This window comes from Bufo bufo, chromosome 1, assembly GCF_905171765.1.
Source record: "Bufo bufo chromosome 1, aBufBuf1.1, whole genome shotgun sequence".
NCBI lineage: Eukaryota > Metazoa > Chordata > Amphibia > Anura > Bufonidae > Bufo > Bufo bufo.
Genome location: NC_053389.1, coordinates 811,447,755 through 811,465,307, shown reverse-complemented (window position 1 = coordinate 811,465,307; position 17,553 = coordinate 811,447,755). Strand labels below are relative to the sequence as shown.

The following is a 17,553-nucleotide window of genomic DNA, read 5'->3' as shown; positions in this document are numbered from 1 at the left end:
ACACCTCCTGTGCAGTACTCGGGCAGTGATCTGTGTCCTTCCTGTCACTCTCCAGCTCTCTCTCCCCCTCTCACAGCAGAACGGTGCCAGTCTTTGGATGCCAGTGTTCCACGTCTGCCTGCCAGCAGATGCCAAGTGTGTGGGTGCAATGCCCTCCTCCCTCGGAGGTGCTCAGCGGTCGCCAGTCCGGCCGCGTTCACCTCACCGTTAGTTTTCCGTTCTTCTAACGGCCACACGCAGACGAAAAAACCCTCTGGTAAATATGGAGTCACTGTCAGTTTTTAAGGGACGTTTTTTTAACTGACGACTTTCAGAGAAGCGGAGGAGACAGAACATGTTCTGACGTCCAGTATCCACCGCTGTATGAATACCCCATAGACGTCCATTGTTCTTAAAATGGACACGTGACGGACGCTACAAAAGCCTCTGTCACATGTCCGTTTTTCATGTAGTCTTATGGACAGAATCCGTTTTTTTTTTCTGTCCTTCTGACGGATGAGAAGAACAGAAAAATAACGGTGACGTGAACTCCCCCTGACCAATAATAATAAGTGACCGGCCGCTCACAGGACAGGGGGGCTGCAGACGCTATTACCAGATGTTCCCACGTCCTCCCCCATCCTTTGTCTTGTCACGTTCCTTTGTCCTATCTCTTGCCTGGACGAGTCCACTGTGCATAACAATAGAGGGGGATGAGGGGAGTTGGGCCTGTTAGTACACCCCCCACAGGTAACCATGCGAGCACCTTTTTTTTGGCCTTTCCCTTCCCCCACAAATCACTGGGGGGACAATGGAGACCCCCGGCCCCAGCCTCATCACCGTCTAATGAAAGGCTCTGCAACTTCTTGTTTCAATTTCAATTACAATTTTCAAGATCTCTGCTTGCTGTCAACAGCCTTAGCTAATAGTCCTGCTCATGCAGCTGGGGGTTTGTTACAATTCATCAGCTTAGGCAGCTCTCCCCTACACTGATACATTGTAACAAACCGCACAGTAGAAGAGAGTTTGTATTGTATGGACTGCATGAAATCTGACCGGAAAAATGCTTTATCAGAAGTCAATGGGTAAGGCTACTTTCACACTTGCGTTAGGAGCGGATCCGTCTGGTGTCTGCACAGACGGATGCGCTCCTATAATGCAAACGCTTGCATCCGTTCAGAACGGATCCGTTTGCATAACCATGAACAAAAAAAAAAAAAATAATAATGCAAACGGATCCGTTTTGACTTTACATTGAAAGTCAATGGGGGACGGATCCGTTTGAAAATTGAGCCATATTGTGTCATCTTCAAACGGATCCGTCCCCATTGACTTACATTGTAAGTCTGGACGGATCCGTTTGCCTCCGCACGGCCAGGCGGACACCCGAACGCTGCAAGCTGCGTTCAGGTGTCCGCTTGCTGAGCGGAGGCTGAACGCTGCCAGACTGATGCATTCTGAGCGGATCCGCGTCCACTCAGAATGCATTGGGGCTGGACGGATCCGTTCGGGGCCGCTTGTGAGAGCCTTCAAACGGAACTCACAAGCGGAGCCCTGAACGCAGGTGTGAAAGTAGCCTTAAATGTAGCTCCAGCGGCTATATAGGGCAGGGGCGCTGTGCCAGTGTTATGGGGGCATTGTGCCTGTCACTGTTATGGGGACGCTGTGGATGTCACTGTTATGCGGGCACTGTGGATGTCACTGTTATGGGGGGGGCTGTGGATGTCACTGTTATGGGGGCACTGTGGATGTCACTGTTATGGGGGGGGCTGTGGATGTCACTGTTATGGGGGCACTGTGGATGTCACTGTTATGGGGGGGGCTGTGGATGTCACTGTTATGGAGGCACTGTGGATGTCACTGTTATGGGGGCACTCTGGATGTCACTGTTATGGGGCACTGTGGATGTCACTGTTATGGGGCACTGTGGATGTCACTGTTATGGGGGCACTGTGGATGTCACTGTTATGGGGGCACTGTGGATGTCACTGTTATGGGGCACTGTGGATGTCACTGTTATGGGGGCACTGTGGATGTCACTGTTATGGGACACTGTGGATGTCACTGTTATGGGGCACTGTGGATGTCACTGTTTTGGGGGGCTGTGGATGTCACTGTTATGGGGGCACTGTGGATGTCACTGTTATGGGGGCACTGTGGATGTCACTGTTATGGGGGGCTGTGGGTGTCACTGTTATGGGGGCACTGTGGATGTCACTGTTATGGAGGCACTGTGGATGTCACTGTTATGGGGGCACTGTGGATGTCACTGTTATGGGGGCACTGTGGAGGTCACTGTTATGGGGGCACTGTGGATGTCACTGTTATGGGGGCACTGTGGATGTCACTGTTATGGGGGCACTGTGGATGTCACTGTTATGGGGGCACTGTGGATGTCACTGTTATGGGGGCACTGCGGATGTCACTGTTATGGGGGCACTGCGGATGTCACTGTTATGGGAGCACTGCGGATGTCACTGTTATGGAGGCACTGCGGATGTCACTGTTATGGGGGCACTGTGAATGACATTGTTATGGGGGCACTGTGGATGACACTGTTATGGGGGCACTGTGGATGTCACTGTTATGGGGGCACTGTGGATGTCACTGTTATGGGGGCACTGTGGATGTCACTGTTAGGGGGTAGAACTCTAAGCAGGTTACATCTAACATTGATTTAGACTTGGATATGTTCTATGACAGCTGGGTTACAGACCATGTGACAAGCACCCAGCTTTCCTAGGCACAGATATGACTATTATTCCATATTCAGTATATGGTGACCTCTCAGTAACAGCCTCTCCTCTCTCTTCCAGGTTTCAGGATGCTGAGGGCTACGTGCTATATCCACAGATCGGGGACCGCCTGGACTTGCTGTGTCCTCGCTCCGAGCCTCGAGGTCCTTTCTCCTCCTCCCCCTATGAATATTATAAGCTTTACTTGGTGAGCACGGAAGAAGAGGTCGTAATGTGTTCTGTCCTGCGGACACCCAACCTCCTCCTCACCTGTGATCGCCCCGGGCAAGACCTCCGCTTCACCATCAAATTCCAGGAGTACAGCCCCAACCTGTGGGGTCATGAGTTCAAATCCCATCGGGACTACTACATCATCGGTGAGCACGTCTGTGATGTCATAATGGATGATGACGCCCTCAGCCTGGCTGCCTCTGCTATATCTTCACAGTTCTCAAGGCTGTTTTTACAATACAGAGCTCCAAATCCCCTGCACAGTTACATCACAGAATTCTGTTGGCCTGCAGCCACCACTAGAGGGAGCTCCCTGTATACAATTTATACATTAAATTCACTAATAACACAGTATGCAGTGAGCTCCCCCTAGTGGTGGCTGCAGTCGGTGAGCCTCCCATCCTCCACAGAAACAATAGGAACAGCCATGTATGGACGAAGCTTCAATCAATAGGTATGGCTGTTTGAAGACTAATAGAACTGGGGGCACTGTTGCATTGGTGTCTTTGAAGATTCTGCCAATATATAAAGGTGAAAGTTGGTACTGCAGCAATCAACCAAAAACCGCAATAAGATTTGTGACTGAATGATCCCCTAGAAATAGCAGACACTTGGTTTAGTCAGGGATTACTCTACAACATAAGATATTTTAGGAGGTAGTCATTTTATAGGAGTTGGTACTATCCCTTTAAGTAACTGGATGCCAGAGGTTAAGTATCCATGGCATACAAGGCAGGAACCTATTAGCATTTACTGAAGCACTGAAGGGTTAAAAAAAAACATGGCTGCTTTCTTGCAAATAATAGCGCCACACTGTGGAGCTGCAGTACCAGACACAACCTATGGACAGATGTGGCACTGTTTTTGGAAGCAGACCTGTTTTTCTTATCCTGTGCCACAAGTATCAGATCTATTGGATTTTCTAAATATTGATGGTGTCCGTAAACCGGCATCCCACCAATTCAAGGGGCCCCAGCCCTTAGTAATGTACCCAATCTCCTCATAAATCATACTCTCTGGTGAACACCTGAGGCACTGTTCATTTTTAAAGGTGATATACATCAGAAATCATCTGAGGCCGAGTCATGTAGGTCTTCGACCAGTACAGATGGGGTTTGGAGGAGCTCTTCCATGTCCATGATGGACATAAAATAGAGAAGACGCCCCATCACAAAGACCAAAATGGGTGTCCATTAGAGTCCATGGTTTCTCTTTCCACACCATGGCACTTGGGCAACCTCCCCACCGCTATTGAGGAGCCCTGAGCAGGTTCTCACCGTCCAGTAGCAAAAGGGATAGGACCAACCAAGGCTTGGCCTTCTCTCTCCAGCAGCCCATATCTGTTGGTCTCATGCTCATGTCAATGGTTTGAGTTGGAAAATGGGACAGGACACCTTGCCCAAGAGATTTGGAGTGTGAAGGTGTCAAGCAGTAGCTGAAAGGGGCCCAAATGTTATGGTTGCTCTGGTGACACCTGTCTTCAAAGTATTACCCAGCTTTTCCAGAAACACATATGACTACTAGAATTTCTAGGTCATGAATGAACCTCGTTGGGTAATGGTAATCATCTTGAGCTCTTTAGTATTAAGTTGGTTTTTGGGTGATGGTGATCATCTTGAGATCTTCACAATATCATGTTTTTTTTTTCTTGTTCTATATCTTATCCATCTTTGAAGGAACTGACTTTTCCACCTCGGCTTCCATCCACATCCCCCCATCCCGTGGTCTTTCTCCATTCCGTTCCTTAAATACGTCCATGAAGTCGCCCTCCTCCCCACACATCTCGCCTGCCAGCCTCTCCCTCCATACTCTGCTGCACTTCCCCTCGGGGTGCTCTTGTTTGCTGTGCTAGTGAGTGGAAATAATGAGCTCTGACATTTAGGTCAGGAATAGAGTGGGGGGGAGACGTGGCGAGGAGGACGGGAGGAACACGTCTACTCATCATTACCACCAGACTCTTTTACCTGCTGCTAATTACCACATGGCTTTGTGGATTGTGGGAGAACGCAGAGAGAAAATAGGGGGTGGTTACTAAATTACTACTCAGAAATGGCGAGGAGACACATTGGTTGTGTTATAACGTGATCCGTTATGACCACTTTTACCTGTCATCCCTTTGGTTAAAGTTCTGGACCGTAGCCACCCCAGGTTCGTAATATGGTCAGAACTAGTTACAAAAGTTGACCCGTTTTTCACGTTGCTTTTCTGCCAGTGCTCATCCAAGCATCCTGGGCAGAGTCGCCTTAGTTAAATACTCCTTGGAGCTGGTCTTCCTGGGAGTCCACCAGTCCTGGTTCTTCACCCACCACAAATGGGATCATTGGGTAGATCAGTGAATCAGCCTCTTAATTTACTAAGAGTGAGGTTCCCTCACTGGTAGCTGAATGGGGGGGCCATGGCAGCAATTAGTTCTGCCCCATATATACAGTAAAGATGGCCACCGGAGAACTACACATCATGATATCCATCCATGCTTTAATCTTCATATCTATACTGTGCCACCTCTATATTTGCCATAAGCTATAGACTATACATCTCTGTACAAGCACTGATCCTGTTTATATCTTCTTCAGACTTCTGAGACTGTTCATGTGAACATTTGTTTTCCCGCATATCCAGTCCTGCAAGGTCTTGGCTTACAAGACTGACTTTCAGTCATGTTTTTATCTGTTAATGTTTGAAAAATGTTGAATCCATGTACTCAAGCCTGTGATACATGTGGTGGGATCAAGAGCTCCCAAGTCATGGTGCAAAAAGGAGCTACTAAATCATGCTAGAACAAGGAGCTCTCAAGTCATGCCGAAACCAGTCACGTTGGGGCATATACAATGTATTCAGAAAGTCTTCAGACCCTTTCATTTTTTTTCACATTTTGTGACGTTGCAGTCTTGTGCCAAGATAAAAAAAAAAAAAAAATCTAGTTTTCACCCATCAATCTGCACCCAAGACCCCAGAAAGTAAAAACAGAACTTTAGAAAATTTAAAAAATTTATTAAAAAGGAAAGTCTGAAATTTCTCCTGGACATAAGTATTCAGACCCTTTGCTATCACACTTGAAATTTAGCTCCAGGCCCCCTCCCCTTCTCTAGATCATCTTTGAGATGTTTCTACACCTTCAGTGGAGTCCACCTGTGGTAAGATCAGTTGATTGGTCATGATTTTGAAAGACACCGCCGTGTCTATATAAGGTCTATGTCTATATCAGATCAAAACCAAAGCCATGAGGAGGAAATAAATGCCTGTAGAGCTCAGACACAGGATTGTGTGGAGGCACAGGTATGGAGAAAGGGACAAAAAAAAAGTCTGCTGCACTGAAAGTTCTTAAGAGCACAGTGTCCTCCATAATTCTTAAATGGAAGTGTGAAACAACCATGACCCTGCCCAACCATACTAAGTAATACGGGGAGAAGGGCCTTGGAAAAAGAGGAGACTAAGAACCCAATAGTCACACTGACTGAGCACCAAAGATCCTCAGAAAGAAGCCTCTCCTCAGTAAAAGATACATGAAAGCTGTCTGGAGTTTACAAAAAAAAGCACCTAAAGGACTCCCAGACTGCGAGAAACAAGATTCTACGGTCTGATGAAAACAAGATGGAACTTTTTGGCCTCAATTCTAAGTGTCATGTCAGAAGGAAGTCAGGCACTGCTCATCACCTGCCCAATGCCATCCCCACAGTAAAGCATGGTGGGGGCAGCATCATGCTGTGGGGGGCAAGGAGACTGGTCAGGGTAAAGGGAAAGCTGAATGGAGCAAACTACAGAGATATTCTTAATGAAAACCTAATCCAGAGCTGTGGACCTCAGACTGGGCTGAAGGTTCACCTTCCAACAAGACAATGACCCTAAGCACACAGCCAAGACAACACAGGAGCGGCTCAGGGACAACTCTGTGAATGTCCTTGAGTGGCCCAGCCTCAGCCCTGAACCCAATGGAACTTCTCTGGAGAGACCTGAAAATGGCTGTCCACTGACGGTCCCCAACCAACCTGACAGAGCTTGAGAGGATCTACAGAGAAGAACGGCAGAAAATCTCCAAATCCAGGTGTGCAAACCTGGTGGCATCATCCCCAAAAAGACTGGAGGCTGTAATCACTGCCAAAGGGGCTTCAACTAAGTCCTGAGTAAAGGGTTTGAATACCTGTGTCCTGAGTAAAGGGGCTGAATACTTAAGTCAATGTTAGATTTTAGTTTTTCCTTTTCAATCAATTAGCAATTTCTAAAATTCATTTTCTTTCTCATTATGGGTTATTGAGTGCAGATTGATGGGGGAAATGTGATCTTTTTATTTTATTTTTTTATTTTAAACACAAGGCCACAACATAAAATGTGAAAAAAGTGAAAGGGTCTGAAGACCTTTCCAGTGCATTGTAAATATAGTGGTCCACCCGATTCTGGCCTTCATTGCTTGAATTGGCAAGCCGATGACAGGGTGCACTGAATATTGCACAGAGAATTCCAGAAATTTCTGTGTATCACCGAGCCACTAACCAGTATTCATCAATGTCATGAAGTGTCTGACCATACATGACCACCTTGTTAGATTTGTCTACAGAATGTAGGTCCAGTACTGCTCTCCATCCTGTTATGTACCCAGCAAGCAATGCCCTCTTGATTATGCAGTCCTTGCGCTATAGAAATAGTCGAACCCATCTGTGCTGTCTGTCCCTTACCCTTTCTCATCATATCTATGTCCCCCCTTCGTTCTCCCACCCTCCGCATTTTCTAACCCTGTCCCCCACAGGCATGTCATTCTACACCCTCTGTCTCGCTGCCCCCCCAATGCCTAGGCCTCTGATTGGCTGTGGTCTCTCTCTTCCGTGACAAGAGACAGTGGGGGACATGATTTAATAAAACAGGACCCAAGATGGCTGTCAGACCTCGTTAACAAGTGAGCTTGTAGCCTACAATGCTTTTCAACAAAGGCTGCTACTCTGTTGAGTCATGTGCAGAGATGTACTTGCGTGACCTTAAATGTAACATGTTCCGTGTTGAGCTTTATAATACCGAGTATCTATGTACAATGACGATGAATTATAATATCAAAGACATGACCTATTTTTGTCCACTCTACATTTTGTAAACACTTTGAACATCTTGTTTCAGCCACCTCGGATGGTACCCTGGAGGGGTTGGAAAATCTCAATGGTGGTGTGTGTCAGACCAAAGGCATGAAGGTCACTTTAAAGGTTGGACAGAGTAAGTATCTCACCACAACAGATGTTATCTCTAGCCGTGAGGAAAGAAAAATGAATGACTAGGGGTAGGAAGCAGAAAAGTGACCTCAGGTGATGCTAGAGGAAGGAGAAGACTTGAGCCTTAAGGAGATAGGGCAGATGGAGGTAAGACCAAGAGAAAGGACTTGAGGAAGTTGAAGATGTATCCAGTGGAAGGAGTCGATTATGGTTGAGGTGTGACATAAAGAAAGGTGATGGAGGACGGAAGGAAACGATAAGTAGAGATGATTATGGTGTGCCCAAGCAAAGGAATCAATGACCAGAGGCAATGTACATAAAACAGAGAGGATGGGAGCAGTTATCGAGGAATAAATAAGAAGCATTAGTAACTGGAGATGATGGAGTTTTGGCTGAGAAGGGAGCAGGAACTGGAGATGATCAATGAGTTCTAAGGAGGGAGCTGATGATCAGAGATAAGGTTGGTTATTGGGATCAGTGACTGAAGTTGATGGAGATAGGACAAGGATAAGGGCAATATTTGGATATACTGCGGCCAGTGGCTTGAGTTGACGGTAAAATAAGAAGGATGGGTAGAGTTGCTGGAGATTATGGAGTTATGATATGAATGGGGTCCCAGACTGCAGATGATGGAGGTATAATGAGGATGGGATTAGTGGCTAGAGATGATGGAGATATGTGGAGGTAGATAATGTAGACATGACGAGGATAAGGCCAGTATCCAGAGTTGATGTTGGTATGATGAGCATGGGTCTAGTGACTGGAGATGATGGTAGTATAACGAGGATGGGGCCCATGGCAAGGCAGGATGGTGGTATGATGAAGATGGGGCCAGTGTCTGGAGATAATGGTAGTAGGAAAAAGATGGGGCCAGGTACTGGAGATGATAGAGGTAAGATGAGGATTGTGTCCACTGACTCGAGGTGATGTTGGAATGATGAGGATGGGTCAGTGGCTAGAGATAATGCAAATATGATAAGGAGGAGGTTAGTGTCTGGAGATGATGGGAAGATGAGTATGGGGCAAATGGATGGAGATGATGGGGATATGATGAGGATGTGCCAGTGGCTGGAGATGATGGAGACATGATTAGGAAGGACCAGTGGCTGGAGATGATGGAGGGCTGATGATTAAGAGTCAGTGGCTGGAAATATGATGAGAAAGGGCCAGTGGATGGAGATGATGGTATGATGAGGCTGGAGATGATGGGGGTATGATGCGGTTGGGGTCAGTGGCTAGAGATGATGGCGATATGACAAGGATTGGGCCAGTGGCAAGAGATAATATGGATATGACGAGGATGAGGCCAGTACCTGAAGTTGATGTTGGAGTGATGAGGATGGTGCCAGTGGTTAGAAATGATGGTGGTATGATGAGGATGAGGCCAGTGGCTATAGATGACAGGATCATGATGAGAATGAGTCCAGTATCTGGAGATGATGGTGGTATGATGATGATGGGTCAAGTGATAAAAGTTGATTGAGATATGATGAGGGTAGGACCAGTGGCTGGAGATGATGGTGATATGATGAGGATGGGGCCAGTGATTGGAAATGATGGTGGTATGATAGCTTTGGACCAGTAGCATTAGATGTTCCAGTGACTGGATATGAAGAAGGTATGATGAGGATCGGCCAGTAGCTGGCTGATGAGGATGGTCTGATGAGGAGATGATGAAGCTATAAAAAAGATAAGGCCAGTGGCTGGAGGTGATATCAGCAGTAGTCAGACTAGCAGGTTGGGTAAATATGATGGAATTAAATGGAGTAGAAATAGTTTCCTGACAGACTAGGGGGTGGATTACGTGGAGATTTTGGAGGATTCTGGATTTACCAGTCTGGTATTTTGTTATTCTGTGGACACTTGAGTGGAGGTTGAGGATCCTTACGATGCTCTGGAGAGGATGAAAGGTATCAGCTGGAGGCCCAGCTTAATTGGAAGTCCACTCCTATTCATATGCATAGTGATGGCATTTACATATATTTGTAAGTCGTTATCTAAAACTTCATTTACATTGGAGTCATATCCTCCACCCAGCAGTCAGCCAGTTCTTAAAGTGATACACACCCATTCCTTACCTAATTAACCCCTCACTCTCTTGATTCTTCTCTTTCCTAAGGTCCTGATGGAGGCAACCACCCACGCAGACCTCCAGGGAAAGATAAAGATTCAGGATTCCTGCCGTCAGTACCAAACCCGGACTCCCCAAACTTTACAGGTTTGTTTCAGACATGGAGACGTCTTATACGACAAAGATCTTTTACTCTTTAGGAGAGAGGTTCCTCCTGTTATGGGTCCTCAACCAGATGCCCCAAAACAAGCCCAACCTAACCTCAGGCATGATCATTCCCACCACAATCAGCTATTCTACAGCCAGTGTATAGAATAGCTAAGAGCGTCTTTGGCATGTGAGGGGGAGCGAGGGGTTAATGGGCTCTGTATAGCGATGAAGGCTGGACGGCGGTGGGGCGAGAGGGCTGTGCGGTGGGTTCTGCAGCACAGGACGGGGAACCACTGAGCTGTCAGTTTGAAGGATATTCTTTAATAAAGTTGGCAATTTGGACAGAAGGAAGACAGTGGGGCTGACAGCGAGGAGATGAGACACTTATTATGTCTGGAACCTCTAGGAGACCACAGCCTCACCCCCCGTCCGCGCCTCACAACCCCCATCCCTCACAACCCCCGGCCCTCAGCTGATTTAATGCGTTCCTCCAGTTAAAGTGCAGATTCGATCTTTTTAATTAGACTTAATTAAAGCAGTTTATTTTAATCCAATGATACTGCCCAAGGCAAAAAAAATGGGGCGAGGAGGGCACAGAATACAGACCACCGTGATAGTGCTATATAATACTTTATGAGGAGGATGAGGACTGTCACCCTGCAGGAGGAGGGGCCGACTCATAGCTCCTTCTATATGTATCACCCTGCAGGAGGAGGGGCAGACTCATAGCTCCTTCTATATGTATCACCCTGCAGGAGGAGGGGCCGACTCATAGCTCCTTCTATATGTATCACCCTGCAGGAGGAGGGGCCGACTCATAGCTCCTTCTATATGTATCACCCTGCAGGAGGAGGGGCAGACTCATAGCTCCTTCTATATGTATCACCCTGCAGGAGGAGGAGCAGACTCATAGCTCCTTCTATATGTATCACCCTGCAGGAGGAGGGGCAGACTCATAGCTCCTTCTATATGTATCACCCTGCAGGAGGAGGAGCAGACTCATAGCTCCTTCTATATGTATCACCCTGCAGGGGGAGGAGCAGACTCATAGCTCCTTCTATATGTATCACCCTGCAGGAGGAGGAGCAGACTCATAGCTCCCTTCTATATGTATCACCCTGCAGGAGGAGGGGCAGACTCATAGCCCCTTCTATATGTATCACCCTGCAGGAGGAGGGGCAGACTCATAGCTCCTTCTATATGTATCACCCTGCAGGAGGAGGAGCAGACTCATAGCTCCTTCTATATGTATCACCCTGCAGGAGGAGGAGCAGACTCATAGCTCCTTCTATATGTATCACCCTGCAGGAGGAGGAGCAGACTCATAGCTCCTTCTATATGTATCACCCTGCAGGAGGAGGGGCAGACTCATAGCTCCCTTCTATATGTATCACACTGCAGGAGGAGGGGCAGACTCATAGCTCCTTCTATATGTATCACCCTGCAGGAGGAGGGGCAGACTCATAGCTCCTTCTATATGTATCACCCTGCAGGAGGAGGGGCAGACTCATAGCTCCCTTCTATATGTATCACACTGCAGGAGGAGGGGCAGACTCATAGCTCCTTCTATATGTATCACCCTGCAGGAGGAGGAGCAGACTCATAGCTCCTTCTATATGTATCACCCTGCAGGAGGAGGAGCAGACTCATAGCTCCTTCTATATGTATCACCCTGCAGGAGGAGGGGCAGACTCATAGCTCCTTCTATATGTATCACCCTGCAGGAGGAGGGGCAGACTCATAGCTCCCTTCTATATGTATCACCCTGCAGGAGGAGGAGCAGACTCATAGCTCCTTCTATATGTATCACCCTGCAGGAGGAGGAGCAGACTCATATCTCCTTCTATATGTATCACCCTGCAGGAGGAGGGGCAGACTCATAGCTCCTTCTATATGTATCACCCTGCAGGAGGAGGAGCAGACTCATAGCTCCTTCTATATGTATAACCCTGCAGGAGGAGGAGCAGACTCATAGCTCCTTCTATATGTATCACCCTGCAGGAGGTGGAGCAGACTCATAGCTCCCTTCTATATGTATCACCCTGCAGGAGGAGGGGCAGACTCATAGCTCCTTCTATATGTATCACCCTGCAGGAGGAGGGGCAGACTCATAGCTCCTTCTATATGTATCACCCTACAGGAGGAGGGGCAGACTCATAGCTCCTTCTATATGTATCACCCTGCAGGAGGAGAGGCAGACTCATAGCTCCTTCTATATGTATCACCCTACAGGAGGAGGAGCAGACTCATAGCTCCTTCTATATGTATCACCCTGCAGGAGGAGGAGCAGACTCATAGCTCCTTCTATATGTATCACCCTGCAGGAGGAGGAGCAGACTCATAGCTCCTTCTCTATGTATCACCCTGCAGGAGGAGGGGCAGACTCATAGCTCCTTCTATATGTATCACCCTGCAGGAGGAGGGGCAGACTCATAGCTCCTTCTATATGTATCACCCTGCAGGAGGAGGAGCAGACTCATAGCTCCCTTCTATATGTATCACCCTGCAGGAGGAGGAGCAGACTCATAGCTCCTTCTATATGTATCACCCTGCAGGAGGAGGGGCAGACTCATATCTCCTTCTATATGTATCACCCTGCAGGAGGAGGGGCAGACTCATAGCTCCTTCTATATGTATCACCCTGCAGGAGGAGGAGCAGACTCATAGCTCCTTCTATATGTATCACCCTGCAGGAGGAGGAGCAGACTCATAGCTCCTTCTATATGTATCACCCTGCAGGAGGAGGGGCCGACTCATAGCTCCTTCTATATGTATCACCCTGCAGGAGGAGGAGCAGACTCATAGCTCCTTCTATATGTATCACCCTGCAGGAGGAGGAGCAGACTCATAGCTCCATCTATATGTATCACCCTGCAGGAGGAGGAGCAGACTCATAGCTCCTTCTATATGTATCACCCTGCAGGAGGAGGGGCAGACTCATAGCTCCTTCTATATGTATCACCCTGCAGGAGGAGGAGCAGACTCATAGCTCCTTCTATATGTATCACCCTGCAGGAGGAGGAGCAGACTCATGGCTCCTTCTATATGTATCACCCTGCAGGAGGAGGAGCAGACTCATAGCTCCTTCTATATGTATCACCCTGCAGGAGGAGGAGCAGACTCATAGCTCCTTCCATATGTATCACCCTGCAGGAGGAGGAGCAGACTCATAGCTCCTTCTATATGTATCACCCTGCAGGAGGAGGGGCAGACTCATAGCTCCTTCTATATGTATCACCCTGCAGGAGGAGGAGCAGACTCATAGCTCCTTCTATATGTATCACCCTGCAGGAGGAGGAGCAGACTCATAGCTCCTTCTATATGTATCACCCTGCAGGAGGAGGGGCAGACTCATAGCTCCCTTCTATATGTATCACCCTGCAGGAGGAGGGGCAGACTCATAGCTCCCTTCTATATGTATCACCCTGCAGGAGGAGGGGCAGACTCATAGCTCCTTCTATATGTATCACCCTGCAGGAGGAGGAGCAGACTCATAGCTCCTTCTATATGTATCACCCTGCAGGGGGAGGGGCAGACTCATAGCTCCCTTCTGTATCACCCTGCAGGAGGAGGGGCAGACTCATAGCTCCTTCTATATGTATCGCCCTGCAGGAGGAGGGGCAGACTCATAGCTCCTTCTATATGTATCACCCTGCAGGAGGAGGGGCAGACTCATAGCTCCTTCTATATGTATCACCCTGCAGGAGGAGGAGCAGACTCATAGCTCCTTCTATATGTATCACCCTGCAGGAGGAGGAGCAGACTCATAGCTCCTTCTATATGTATCACCCTGCAGGAGGAGGAGCAGACTCATAGCTCCTTCTATATGTATCACCCTGCAGGAGGAGGGGCAGACTCATAGCTCCTTCTATATGTATCACCCTGCAGGAGGAGGAGCAGACTCATAGCTCCTTCTATATGTATCACCCTGCAGGAGGAGGGGCAGACTCATAGCTCCTTCTATATGTATCACCCTGCAGGAGGAGGAGCAGACTCATATCTCCTTCTATATGTATCACCCTGCAGGAGGAGGAGCAGACTCATAGCTCCTTCTATATGTATCACCCTGCAGGAGGAGGGGCAGACTCATAGCTCCTTCCATATGTATCACCCTGCAGGAGGAGGAGCAGACTCATAGCTCCTTCTATATGTATCACCCTGCAGGAGGAGGAGCAGACTCATAGCTCCTTCTATATGTATCACCCTACAGGAGGAGGAGCAGACTCATAGCTCCTTCTATATGTATCACCCTGCAGGAGGATAATTAACATTAACCCTTCACTTCCTATATTTCTCTGTTTTTCAGGAGATACATCCGGCAATGCAACAAAGACTGGAGAGAACGGTCCACTTCCCAACTCCCATGTGCCTCTGGTGGCGGGTGCAGCTGGCGGAGCATTCCTCCTGCTCCTCGTCTTCGGTGTGGTGGGGTGGGCGTGCCACAAACGTCGCCAAGCCAAGCACAGCGACACCAGACATCCTCCTCTGTCGTTGGGTTCTATAACGTCCCCGAAGAGAGGCGGGGGTAACAACAACGGCCACGAGCCCAGTGACATCATCATGCCCCTGCGGCCTTCAGAAGGGGGTGCCTTCTGCCCTCACTATGAAAAGGTCAGCGGAGACTATGGACACCCCGTCTATATTGTACAGGACATGGCGAGCCAGAGTCCGGCCAATATCTATTACAAAGTATGAAAAAACCCGCCATCTAAGGCTTCTTAACCCTATAGTTTCTTTTTTCTTTTTACGTCAAGTATGGAGGGTGGGGACTTATTGTAGGATATTTAAATGGCGGGGGGCAGGACAATGTGAAAGGGAAGTCTTTACCGCAAAGCCCCACGTGCCCCTGCCACCCAGACGCCGTGCCCGTATTCCCCATGACGCCATATCACGTCCAGTTTAACCCCTGGGGGAAGGCGCGGTGCGAATAAATTCAAGCCCCTTGCCACAAGCGCTGAAGTATAATGGGTTATTTGCCTTACCGGCCGAACGCTTCGCGAAAAAGCCGCAAACCGCCAATTCCTTCACTGGCTCGGGGCAGGGGTCAATGAGCGCCAGATTAGCCATTTTGAATCTATATCTTGAATTGTACTTTGATGCCTCGGAGCGCCAGAGACGAGGACGACAAGCGCCGTTCTCTGTTTTATTTTTTGTGTTTTTGTAATTTCCAACCCAAAGCCTTAAAAAGAAAAAAAAACATAAATCGCCTTTACCCCCCTCTCCCCCCGTTTCTTACTATTCGCCTTCTGCAAGATATGACTTAGACCGAAGATTTACACCCTCCTCAGCAGCCGACGTCTTTTATTAAAAAAAAATAATTAACACCTTCCCTTCCGACATTGTGTCCCCGGAACGCACCGCGAGTCCTGTTTTTTTTTATGTCTATTGTTTTGCTGTGAGTAAAAATCCAGGTTTAAAGGAAAAAGGGAATGAAAAGAAGAAACACATTTGTACGCGGCTCCAACTGCGGCCGCGCGTCGGGACACGTTGAAATATAGCACCTCGACTGGGGGCACAGGAGAGAAATATAGAGAGGGGGGGACCGCGCGTAATTAAGCTAGGCCCTGTATCCATGGTGATGGATTGGGACTATTCGCTCCTCTGTCTCCCCCCCCCCTCTTCTCCTTCCCTGTCTCTGCATCACTCTCTCCGCTATGGCATTAAAGTGTCGGTCGCCAGGGAGACGCGGGAACGAAAATGAACGATAAAAAAAAAAAGCGAAGTAGATGTAGTTTTTACGGCTCAGCATTTAGAAAGATATTTGAAGATGTCAGCTCCGCGAGTAAATACTCTTGATAAAAGACGGGGTCCCCGGGGCAGGACGACGGCGGGGGGGTCCATTTTTAGACTTGACGACGGTCTCCTACCCAAGTCCCTTCGAATGAAATCATAGCCTGTGAAAATGAAGCAGTCTCCTTCATCTCCCACGCCAACCTGAGAACCGTAAGCTATTGTCAAGGAGGTATTGGCGACGAGGGGCCAAATAAAGGCCCCTTTTGTTCGGGATCGTATGGACGGTTTTGATAGGAAGCGACAGGTCGGGTTATTAGAGCGCAGTTTGCGTTACCAGGGATAAGACGTCACGGGCCGTCGTGAAATCCCATTAAGTAATATATGGGAAAGAGACATGGTTTCATGTAGCCTAAGCCCTCTATACACGGGGCGCAACCTCTAGTGCCAGTTACCGCCAACACGGTTTTTATATTATTATTATTGTACTGTATTTTTTCGTCTTTTACGCCTTTTTTAAGGCAAAATATCCAAAAATTTTTTTTGGTCATTTTGTATATTCCTAATGTAAAATAAAAAATTTTAAAAAAAGGGAAAAAAAAATAAAGAAACCAGCAAACCAATTTCCAAAGCCTCTATCTATAAAAATACATCTCGGCAGCCATCCTCCGCCTGCGAAATCCGGTGAAATCTTTTCACATTTTTGCCTTCAAAAACGCGTCAGTAGGGAAGTTCCTTCATCCGTAATGTATTCTCCTCCATCGTCTCATCATAAAAGCCTCAATCAAACGGAACGCTTGCAAGGGCGCAACGACCGCGAATGGGAAGTTATATTATTTATTTTTTTTTATAATTACAATGTAGCCAAAAACATTTTTTTATTTAATTTTTTAATGATTACAATCCAGACCAGTTTTTTTTTTTTTGTCTTTATTGATTACAGTCTAGACCCAATTAATTTATTTTTGGATGTCAATTATTGCAACCTAGCCCCATTTTTTATTTTTAGTGATTACTATTTAGCCAAAAAATTCTATTTTTTTTTTTTTTTAAGCATTTCAATCTAGCCCCAATTTTTATTTTTAGTGATTACTATTTAGCCAAAAAATTCTATTTTTTTTTTTTTTTTTTAAGCATTTCAATCTAGCCCCAATTTTTTTTATAATTTTTTTAATGATTACAATCTAGCTAATTTTTTTTTTCATTTTTATTATTACAATTTAGTCAAAAAATCTTTTTTATTTTCTATTGTTTTATAATTGCAGTCTAGCCCTAATTTTTTCATAATTACAATCGAGCCAGACATTTCCTTTTTTTAAATTTTTTAATAATTACAGTCTAGCCCCAATTTGTTTATTTTCTTTTCAATATAGACGTTAAAAAAAACACTTTTTTCTGTTTTTCTCTTTTTATTCCGAATTTTCTTTACATTTACATTTTATGGTGGGCCGCAGTTCTAAAATGT

General features: G+C 47.0%; 1 protein-coding gene across 1 annotated transcript in view; it reads left to right on the top strand.

Moving 5' to 3' along the window:
- Positions 1 to 16,140, top strand: part of EFNB3 (ephrin B3) — a 60,826-nt gene extending 44,686 nt beyond the window's left edge. The window contains exons 2-5 of the mRNA XM_040415220.1: positions 2,796 to 3,091; positions 8,049 to 8,141; positions 10,257 to 10,355; positions 14,665 to 16,140. Of these exons, the coding sequence (XP_040271154.1) occupies positions 2,796 to 3,091; positions 8,049 to 8,141; positions 10,257 to 10,355; positions 14,665 to 15,053 (877 nt within the window). The 3' untranslated portion in view covers positions 15,054 to 16,140. The remainder of the gene's footprint in view (positions 1 to 2,795; positions 3,092 to 8,048; positions 8,142 to 10,256; positions 10,356 to 14,664) is intronic.
- Positions 16,141 to 17,553: the final 1,413 nt, after the last annotated feature.